The sequence below is a fragment of the Manacus vitellinus genome, unplaced genomic scaffold, assembly GCF_001715985.3.
Source record: "Manacus vitellinus isolate BGI_N305 unplaced genomic scaffold, ASM171598v3 scaffold_15_pilon, whole genome shotgun sequence".
NCBI classification, from domain to species: domain Eukaryota; kingdom Metazoa; phylum Chordata; class Aves; order Passeriformes; family Pipridae; genus Manacus; species Manacus vitellinus.
In genome coordinates, this window is record NW_021939122.1 from 3946662 (window position 1) to 3958078 (window position 11417).

Here is an 11417-nt window from a genome sequence, read left to right on the forward strand (position 1 = left end):
TAACCCATCCAAATCTTATTTTGAAAGGACTCCAGGTATGAAAAGTATGAGATGTCTATAGCCTCTGATGACTTACTGAGATATTTGCAACATTAGCCATGGAAAAATGACCTTGTCTAACATAAATAGCTCAAAGAACAAAATTCTAGGTGATCCCATGTGAAAAAAAATAGCAGACAAGTAGCATTTCATCACAAGGAACAGGCTCTTTATGTCTGAAATTACCAAAGTGCTTATTTTCTATGGTAATGTTTTTTCTAGAATTTGATTTTTGGTAATAAAATTTACCATTTTTTGTTTCCTAGAGAACATGAACAGTATCTGACATCACATAAGCCTGCTTGTTCAGTAGTTTTCCTGAGCACATATTAAAGTGTTTTCTTTTAATAAGGCCTTATCTTGAAAAGACTTATACTTTTTACACTTCTCTTCACTGTAATTAGTAACAAAATTCATTTCACTTCAGTGAAATTTTGTTAAATTAAGTTCATAGAAAAATCTTCATAGGCTTTGCTTAATAGAAATCTTTCCTTTTTGTGGATTTTTCCAACAGAATTCAGTGGGGACATGAAATTAGTGATTTAAATGCGGACAAAAAAATTCAATAGAAATTATCCACCACACCAACAGAATTTATGAGAGTTTTGTAACTCTTCCTTTTACTCTCCTATCTATTTCATTTGAATATTCTTAATAGATACGGAGCTGTATTCCCATTCCAATTGCATGTATCAGGTATTACAAGGTTTCCCCAAAGAGGAAACCTACATGTATATTCATCAAAGAAGAGACTGAACCACTTTCATTGCTCTTGCTGTAAGAGCCTCTGTATGAGCCATGACAGTCTCCCCATAGCAACGTTGCCTGGGGGAGTTGTCTCCTTGGCCTGCAGTGATGGCCACTGGATTTCAGAAGGTATGGTCAGACCTTCATTCTTCTAGACTCACAAACACTGGAGGTCTGCTCAAGTCCTAGGCTGCAGAGTTGCTAAGGCTGGTGCTGCTGGGGGGGGAGAATCACAGCCCCTTTGGCCATGGCTCTGGGGTTCTCTCACTGGGGCTGTTGCTGGAGTACAGGAAGAGGCAGTAAGGCAAAGTGTGAGGAGGTGCTGAGCAGGCCAAGACTGCAGAGATTTGCAGACTCCCTTTACCATCTGTTCCCTTCCTCCCTGTCCACCACAGTCCTTACTACCAGCATCTGATCTCTCAACACCTCAGTCTCCAGTGCTGGAGCTTTGAATGGTGATGCCAAAACACCACTTCTTGGCCTCCAAACATTCCGTCACCCTCCCTGCGCACAGCCAGACTCTTCAGTTGTGTAGGTAACAGCCTCTATTTTAATTCAACTAAACGACTTCACTGCAGGCACCCAGGATCCTAATGCTCCTCTGTCAAGTATTCCTCAGTCTTGGTACACAACAGCAATCTGTATCATGGACTGTTTCTCGTCACACATGGAAGAAAACTGACATATACACAAAAAGAAAGATGTTCCTTTCTCTTTTCTCCCTTATGTTTGCCTGGAGCTGTGTGCTCTCTGAGGATTTCAGACAAGGAAAGTTGCCTTCCTTCTGTGTGGGTTTCTTATGCCTGTCCATGCTGGACACCTGCACTGTGTTAGTTTCATCTCTTTGAAGGGCTCTTTGGCACAGAAATTCTGTGACAACAGTGTTACAATTGGTAACACTAACTTGAAGTTTGCACCTTTCAAACCTGAAGCTTGCACCAAAGAAGCTGCAAGAATATAGACTCTATTTTCTTATTTTAAAATAATAGAGAGGAGTTTCTCCTCACACAGAGTACAGGGTGGGGAAAAGAAGGAGGGTGTTTAAGTGCCAGGTGACAATGTCCATCACACTGCTCAGTGATGAAGCTACAAAGACAAAAATAGACAAAGTGACCTCATGGCTTTCAGCAGCAATGCCTATGAGACAAAAGAGAGGCTTTAAAAGGCTTGTGGAACTGATAGGAAAGGGCTTGGACATCTCAGAGTTTTGGTTCTACTCCAGCAGGGAACTGCTTTGCTCCTCTCTCATTGCCTCTCTCTCTGTTTATGGGGAGTTGTGAACTAAACGGGCTTTGTGACATGCCCAGCTCTCCAGGTTTGGACTCTGCCTTCTCAAGCTTGGATCAGCCTTATGCAGGTACAAATGTCTGTACTTTTCTGATTTTCTTTTCTTTTCTTTTCTTTTCTTTTCTTTTCTTTTCTTTTCTTTTCTTTTCTTTTCTTTTCTTTTCTTTTCTTTTCTTTTCTTTTCTTTTCTTCTCTTCTCTTCTCTTCTCTTCTCTTCTCTTCTCTTCTCTTCTCTTCTCTTCTCTTCTCTTCTCTTCTCTTCTCTTCTCTTCTCTTCTTCTCTTCTCTTCTCTTCTTCTCTTCTCTTCTCTTCTCTTCTCTTCTCTTCTCTTCTCTTCTCTTCTCTTCTCTTCTCTTCTCTTCTCTTCTCTTCTCTTCTCTTCTTTCTCTCTTTTCTTTTTCTTTTTTCTTCTCTCTTCCTTCTTTCCTTTCCTCTCCTTTTTACTCTACTCTCCTTCCCCTATTCTTTTGCCTATTCTGATTTCACTCTTGCTTTTTACCTTCAGCAAGTCATCTCAGGAAGGTTTCTCTTACTCTTTTCTCTTAAACTGCTGTGGAAGATTGTAATTTGAATAGCATGATCATTTTTCTGTTAGGAGGATTGGTATAAGTAGTTATGTGCTTTAGCCTTTGATGATGAAGAAAGTATGAAAAAGAGAAGACCGAGGTGAGCAGCAGGTCCCAGAGGGCCTTACTTGCCAGCTGCTTCAGAGCACAGGGCAGTTCAGAACAACTTTCCAGGGAAGTTGTACATGGTTGCTAATGCTAAGCCAGGATCAAGAGCTGGTGGAGTTATAGCCAAGACTGTCTATTTTATATTTTGCCTGACAGTATTTGCTAGCCCAGACTCGAGAGTTGGTGCTTTCATAGTACTCTGCTGTCAGAAGGGGCTGCACAGACCCTCCCTTTGGATGCTGTAGCTCCCTTGCTGTTAGTTCCTGATGCCAGAAATCCACCCACGAGTCATCCAGGGGCCAGAGTTTCCATATTCTGCACTTGACTAAGATTCTGTAGTGCTGCTCTTTCTCCCTGTAAATTTACAAACCAAATACCACGAGGTGAGCTTTCATAGCTTGTAGCAAGGATGCTTGTAGCAACCTCCCTTATCTCCTCCATTGTGAACAACCCCCAGAGACACACACATGCTGATTTGTAAGTGGAGTGGACAGTCCTTCAGGGACTGCAGCTTGTTTCCATTATGGAGAGCAGGTCTTTGAGAGCAAGTCTATGACTGCCCTGAAGAGCACTAAAACATAAAAACCTGGACACTACTTCAATCTTGGTTCAGCAGGGTGGAGTCACTCTGTCAGAAAGGGTTCGCAGAGAGCCTTCACTTTGCAAATGCAAGTACAAATAGTGAGCCATTTTTTCAGCATTGATTTTGCTGTTTCCAGTTTTCTGGGTGCAAAGGAGAGGAATGGTCAGAAGTGAGATCCTGAGAGGACTGAGCAGCTTCCATCATCTCTTGAGCTAACACCATCCCCCAGCACTGCCTGTAGCTCTCCTCTCCCCTCCCACCCTCTCCCTCTTCTGCAGGGCATAATTTTTTACCTCTTTCTTGAGAATGTAGGGCTGGACAAAGTGTTAACACATTTTTTTGACAAATTATTAGACAGTGGATGGTTGTTTCATCTGCACTTTCGTGCTGGGAAAAAGACAACAGGAGTAAGGAAAAGGATGAATTGAAAGAAAACTGAAATTAGTCTATGGTTTAGTTATGTGAGGCTTTTTTCTGTGCAAGGTTAGTATTGATTTCTGCCACTTCAATACTGACTCAAGACAAGTCCATACTTTTCTTAGGGCAGCTGAGTTTGGTTTTACTATTGAATCTTGTTCACTGCCTGTTTTCCCTGCACACAAAGACAGAGAATCCAACATTCCTCCTTGGGGCTTTACTGACTGCTGGGCTGGCAGAGCAGGTGGAAAATGATTATCCCACACTTTTATGCCAGTGTCCAAAGTGGTGTTGTCTAAGCAAGCCTGTCTAAGTGGATTCCTTCTGGCCTGGCTGATCAGTTGTGTGGGTCTAGGATTCTTGGTCAGGAGCAAATACTTGTCTTCCTTGCTGGGCATGGGGCACAGGGAAGGGACTCCAGCAAGGGTGAGAGCATGCCTCCTTTGCCTCTTGTGGTGGCAGGGCTGCTGCAGAGCAGCGAACAGCCCCTAAAGACAAGGCTGCTGCACAACACTGACTGTGGCTGGCATTGCAGGGCTCAGATCAGGAGAAGCCTGGCTGTGCCTGCAGAGCATGTCTCCTGTTGCACACATGCATGGTGCTAACAGTAGCAGCGGCTGCTTCCTGAACTCTCAGGGCCAGAGATATTACTTGTTCCTGGGAGTCCTCTATATGGTAAGAGGAAGGTCTGCAGAAAGCAGGGCTCCACCTTCAGGGTTATAAATAAATGGTAAAAATTCCCAGGCACTGTAAAAATGCCTGGGACTCTTAGCCACCTCCTTCAGAAATAGGAAATCCCAGGGGACTTCCTCCCTCTGGGAGAAGTTCCCTGCCCACACCTGCATTTACTTGTATTGTGTTTGCAGGGAAAGAGAAAACTGCTCCTGGGTTTCTATCGACAGTTCCTAAAGGCCCTATCATCAGCAAAAGCAGGAAAGAAAAAGAAGGGGAAGGTGTTTCCTCCCATGGGCACTAGAACACCTATTGCCATATCACTGTCCACCTTTGCCCACCCAGCCGTTTGCTGAGCTGAGATTGCCTCTTTCTCTCTCTTTCAGAGCTCCACCGCCACGAGAGCATCCAGGAGAAGAACGTGAAGGAAGCCAAAACCAAGTGCAGAACCATTGCATCCCTGCTGACAGATGCACCCAACCCCCACTCCAAGGGGGTGCTGATGTTTAAGAAGCGCAGGCAGAGGGCTAAGAAGTATACATTGGTAAGCTTTGGGAGTGTCGACGAAGACCGCTCCTACGAGGAGGAAGACGGAGTTTTTCCAACTAGTGAGTCTGAATTTGATGAGGAAGGTTTCTCTGATGCCCGAAGCCTAACTAACCACTCAGACTGGGACAACACTTACCTAGACATTGAGAAGTCCAAGTCTGACACTGAACAGAAGGAAGAGAAGCAAAAAGGTTTGAGTGAAGCCTCAGGTAAAGGAGCACGATTGTTTGAGCAGCAGAGGGAACGGGCTGGGAAGTACACAGTTGAGAAAGCTCCAGTGCAGAAGAGCCCCCAGCTTGACCCAGCTGCCCAGCCAAAGCAGGGCACAGTGAACGGAGATATGCCTGTGCCAGAGGAGAAGGCAGACAGCATGCCCCTCAGCATCCACCTGGAAAGTGTGCAAGTGCCCAGCAAGCAGCCAGCCACCCTCCCTACTGAGATTCAGGCTGCTCCTAGCCCCACTTTCTTCCCACCTCCCCCAAGCACCCCTGACCCTTTCTCTGCAAGCTCAACAAGCATGTTCAACAGGTCTGCACGGCCCTTTACTCCTGGCTTTTCTGGCCAACGCCCAGCAACATCCTCTGTCATCTTTAGGCCATCTGCACCCAAAAAACCCAGTGAAAATCTGAGTGGGCAAAGCACAGTGGTTTCCCCTTTCTCATTTCCGGCTCCTGCCAACGCACCAGTGCCAACACACCGTGGTGCAGTCAGCTCCTCCACATCTCTGTATATCCCTGCACCAGGAAGGCCAACATCACCACTGGAGTCACAGCCAAAAGGAGGAAGTTCTCCAGAAACTAAGCCTTCTGCCAACACTGCTCGGACATCCACCACTTCTATCTTTCTGTCAACTCCCTCAAAGCCAGGAGGGGATGTGGCCTCTGCAGCATCCCAGCCACAAGTCCATGGAACAGCCTCTTCTTCTTTGTATATTAGTCCAGCACCATCACAGCACATGAGAAGCAGTTCCCCTGTGCCAAAGCAGCCTTCTCCTGCCATCACTCCAGCAATGCCACGGCCTCCTTCGGAGCCCTTAACCTCCAGGGAGCAGAGGATTGCTGTGCCAGCTCCCCGCACAGGCATCCTGCAGGAGGCTCGCCGGCGGGGCAACAAGAAACCCATGTTCAGTAAGATTGAGGAGAAGAAGAAGAATTCACCCAATCCTGAGCTCCTGTCTCTGGTGCAGAACCTGGATGAGAAGCCGAAAGGTGACCACCCCGGGGCAGGCTTCGAGTCTGGGCCTGAGGAAGACTTCCTCAGCCTGGGTGCTGAGGCCTGCAACTTCATGCAGTCCTCGGGCCGTAAGTTCAAGACCCCACCTCCAGTGGCTCCTAAGCCAGATGCTGGACTGGTAAATGGGGCCCAGGACATGCCTCAGCTTAAAGGCAAGGGGGCAGAGCTTTTTGCCAAACGCCAGAGCCGCATGGACAAATATGTGGTGGAGACAACACCGAAGCCGGACCCCAAGCCCAGGACCCCCTCTCCTTCCCCTTCTCTACCCTCATCCTGGAAATATTCACCCAACATCCGGGCTCCCCCTCCAATAGCTTACAACCCAATGCATTCCCCTTTCTATCCCCTGGCAGCCAGCAAATCTCAGGCTAGCAAAGCAGAGAGCAAAGTGAAAAAGGCACCTGGCCAGAAATCAGGGATCAAGGTCATTGATATAATGCGCCACCAGCCCTATCAATTAAAGTCAGCCATGTTCTGTTTTGGGGATCCCCCAAGCCCCAGCACTCAGAATTCTGGTCAGCCAGCCCCGCAGGCTAGCTCATCCTTCATGGCAGCCAAGCAGGTGCCCGTGAAAACAGCCAAGACCCAGGAGATTCGTCGCTTCTCCACTCCGGCTCCCATGCCAGCCTCTAGCAGCCTGGCACCTACCGTGCTTATGCCCCGCTCAGCAACCACGCTGGATGAGCCACTGTGGAGAACAGAAATGGCCTCTTCTGCCCCTGCTACACCGGCACCCTTTAAGGTGGAGCTCAGCCAGTCCCCAAAACCATATCAGAGCTCCCCAGAGCCTGGTCAGGTGGGCCAGGGGCCTTCTCCAAATCCAGCCTCTGCCTCTCGGTTTCAGGTGGCCAGGCCCAAATTCTCAGCAGCAAGAACAGGGATGCAGGCCAATGTGTGGAGGCCAAGTTTTGGCCACCACTGAGGCAGGTACTCCTCCCATCCCGTCTGTGGCCCCGCAGAGATAGTGCTTGTTTTGTCTTTCATGTCAGCTCAGTACATTGGGGTGAGTGACACAAAATGAAGAAAAAAACCCAAACCAAATTACTCCCCTTCTGCACCACCCTCTCCCCCAGCCTCCCTTTGGTCTCAGGTGGGAAACTTCACAGAAAGGCTTACTGGCTGTGGCTATAATAGGAGGAAGAATGTGGAGAAAGGGTACATGAGTGGTATACAGAGACTGGGAACTTGTACACAGCAGCAAAACTCACCTCTGGAGGGGGTAATGGCAGGAGTTGTATCACAGGAGGACACACAGGAGGCAGTCATTTTCCTTTCCCAAGGGCTTTGGAGTCACCCCTGAATGGAGGGAAACTGGGGGGCAACAGCTTTCCCAGAAGAAAGGGTGAGAGGTGGGATTACAGAAGTCCTTTCCTGTTAGACTGCTCCTCTCTGAGCCTGTCAGTCTGTACACATGCACCTGTGTGCACACACACATGTACACAGCAACACTCAGCAGGAAGTGAAAGTATAAGTGGGGTTTCACCTTAGGCACCTCTCCCAGACTTCCCTCTGGAAGGGCATGGGAAAGAAAGCAAGAGAGCAGAGTGAGCGGTGGTGTTTGCCCATGCACGTGTGGCCAGTGTGCCCTGTGCAGGAGAGTGGCCGTGTGTGCCCCATTCCTCCAGTCAGCAGGGCTGGGGGTAAAAGGGAGAGTCATTCCAGCTGATACAAAACATGACTTAGGTCTGGAAGCACTTTGCCAAAGAGGGCCTTTGAGTGGACTCGGTGGGGCTATCACCAGCTGTGGAAACTGCAAAAGAAAGTATCAATTTCTGAGGATACACAAAATCAAAGCTAAGCTCAGGCAGTGGCTGGTTGGCACAAAGAAAGGCTCTGCAGCATTAGTCCCACTGGAACAGGATATGGATGCTGTAAGTACAAAGATGGATTGCATGGGAGAAGGTACAGTTGACTTTAAAAGGAGGCAGGATCGAAAATGCATTTGCATATGATCTTTTTGTTTATTTAGGATGGAAGTGTGGCTAGATTAGAAATGGGTCATGACATAATACTTGCTGAAAACTTTGTGATGAGCTGGAAGACAGAGGCCCTTTACAGACATTCTCAGTATGGAAGTGGAGGTCAGGAAAACAGAAAGTCACAAGTAAAATTTCATACTAAATGATTTAGGTATCCTTGGGGTCTATTTGGTAAAAACTGAAGTGCTCTGAGAATCCCGAAGATCTGCACTCACAGACACATACAGAGCTCAGTTTGCTGGCGATACTGGGGAAAGAGTAATGGTTATTCCCTGAATGTCCCAGGCTAGCCTCCGACTTAATCTCTACACTAAAGAAGAAAGCATTCCATTTCCCAAGGAAGAATTCAGCATATTAATAGGGACTGTGCATGTGTATGTGCATGTCATCCCTACTCTGGTTTACACACACCCCTGCCATTTACTTTCTGCCTGTGTTCCTCCTTTTCCACCAACCACTTTTACAGTGCAATCCCACAAGTACACCAAGAAAGCATTGCTCCTGAAGCACTGGGTCCAAACAGATGCCCCAGCTGCAGGGAAGGGGATTGCCACCTCTTCTTGGGTCAGGGTTGCCCAGCCTTTTGCTAAATCCTTAGGAATATGTATGGGAGGCAGAACGAGTCTCATAGCCCCACTTGAGACAAGTGTCCATCTTGTCCACAAAACTCACTCCTCTCCTTCAAGCAGTAGCTGTTCTCTGACTGGACTGTGCACAAACTTTGGATATACAAAACTGTAGGTTCTGGGGAGAAAAAAAGGAGTGCAAGTGGGGCTGATGCAGTCTATAAGCAGTGCAGCTAGTATGGTTTCACACTAAGTCTGAGCCAACCTTCCTCTGCACGGCAAGAGCTTATGATGTGTAGCTCTTTTCATGAAAGCTGAGTCTATACTTTTCCTTGGAGGCTCTAAAGTCCTTTTAGAGCCTCCAAGCTCAAGGTGTGAGCACCTTGAGATTTTTCACATGTGCTCTCCCATGAAGAAAAAGAAGGGTGGAGAACCTAGCAGCTCTAATCCTGGACAAGCTTGGGAGGGAGAGAATGAGAGAAAAGGAGAAGTAATACACAATCCTGCCTTTGAATCCTTTACTCTGGCCGGACTTGTTCTGCAGGCCTGTGTTTGCAGTGCACATTCCTGGGGGCCCTGAAGCATAGGATGAGCATGCTGAGGAGAGAGGAGGACAGCACTTACACTTGGCACACTATCAGCCATGGAAGAGGATCATCAGAAAACCTTTGGGAACACCTTGAGTTAATGGACAAAGGTGTGGCTGAGTCAGAATAGGTGCTGCACCTGATTGTATGACATAGGAGCAGCCAAGTTGAATTGTTGAGGGGATTGTTTGTGTCCCTGGAAAGCTCCAGAGAGGATTTCTCAGGAGAAATCCTCACCATGGAGTTAATTCAGATCACCAGAATCCACTTAGCTCCAGTGAAGGAGAGCAGCCATGCTACAAAACTTATCTTGGATATTGCTTTCTCACTCATCCCGTACTGCATTGCATTGCCAGCATTTCTGGAAAAAACATCCTGAGTGCTAAAGTAAACTGAAAATCTGTGTTTCTTCCCAAACATGGAAGGAGGAGTCTTCTATTTTATCTAGGAAAGATGTGGGAAGGAACTCAAGGACTAGCAGTGCTCCAAAAGCTTTGTCTCATCTCCTTGTGGAGAGTTGTCTGTCACTGGCTAGTGGTTTAAGCCACTAGCCTTAGACAGACAAGCCAGCCCAGGCTGAAAGCATTACTGAACTCAGGTGTAGAGAGGGGTTGTGTGGACCAGAGAAAGGGTGCTCAAGATAATTCTGCAGTGAAGAAGTAATCTCAGAAAGTCTGAATCTTACTCCAGTGTCCCTTTCCCTGAGGCCCCTAAAGTTAACTGCTCTCAGGGCCTGAGTGTCTCAGGAAATTCATTTTGCCACTGGAAAAATAGAGATGTCTGGCCTTAGTATGTAAGGGAGATTGCATGTGGTTAGTATTTCAGTGATCCCACTCCAGCTTTCCGGGAGACAATGATACCTGCCAAGGCGTGATGGCCAAACGCTGCTCAGTGTTAGATGTCATGACCCAAGTGAGTGGAATAACTGCACTTACCCCATCATTTCTGATAATGTAATGGGCAGGAGATGAAAAAAAAAGGTAGGTTTGATTGGAGAACGAATATTAAACATGAGGAAGAGAAAGAACCAGAAGGCTGGGAATCCTGCATTTTACTTACATCCTTGGTTTCAAGCTATGTTTAGAAGCAAATCCAAAGTAGTGTAATGGATCTCAGCCCTTTACAAACTTTTCTGGATCCTATGCTGACACAGAACATGATCTGCAGAAGCAGAGGGTGTTGCAGATGAGGCCTACACTGCTTGTGGTGTATTCCAAAGAAGGCCTGTAGCTGCAAGTAGGATGAGATGAGAAATAATACTGAGATGCATCTGTTAAGTTGTAAGGAAGAAACCTGAACTAGTGCTGGCTTTAAGCAGCTCTGCTAGTGTCTGCTCTTGAAAATATTGTGGCTAGCCTGTTAGAAAGGTCACAGGTGATATTACAAGGAATACTTTTGAAGCATATAAGCTTGTTTTGAGCCTCTCCAAATGTCTAATTCCTCAGCTGTTGAACAAGCACAGACAAACCCAGTTGTTTAACAAGTTTTATGTCCCACCTGCTAAGTTATAAGCTGCAGTGGTAGGCCAAACCTCAGTGTCCCCTTTGAAGATGTCTGCATGGGCTCTGATTTAAAACTGCCTATCATCCCTCCTCTCTATCATGCTGCAGGTTACACATTGCAGCTGTGGCAGTTCTGGGGTTTTATCTTTGCTTCAGAAGTAACAGTCCTTTCCCTCTGAATTTATGGGAACACTTACCAGAGATAACCTCAAGATCCCGCAGCAGCTGAGAGGAAGAATCTCAGAAGAGACTGTGTGTGATGAGGAGTCACTGATCACCAGACACGAGCACAGTGCACGGCAAGATTGTCCTTTGTAAAGAATATGCTCCCTTTCTGCTATAATATCCAGCACCCCCTATCAGACCCATCTAGATCCTAGAAGAGACCTGTCAGTACTCTGAAAATGGGAGCCCTGCATTAGTGCTCTGTCTGGTGCAAGATGTGATCTCAGAAGACCAGAGCTGGCATCTTTGTTTATGGAAATCCTGTTTTTCCTTTTCTGTTTTGTCCTTTTTTTTTCCAATCTAAAATCACTTTCTATTTGTTTGTGCAGAAAAATAAACTTGTGATATGCACTTTA

At 46.8% G+C, this 11417-nt stretch overlaps 1 protein-coding gene across 1 annotated transcript in view; it reads left to right on the forward strand.

The window, feature by feature from the left end:
* SYNPO2L (synaptopodin 2 like) overlaps positions 1-11417 on the forward strand; it is a 37955-nt gene extending 26538 nt beyond the window's left edge. The window contains exon 4 of the mRNA XM_008924326.3: positions 4807-11417. Coding sequence (XP_008922574.2) covers positions 4807-7124 — 2318 coding nt within the window. The 3' untranslated portion in view covers positions 7125-11417. The remainder of the gene's footprint in view (positions 1-4806) is intronic.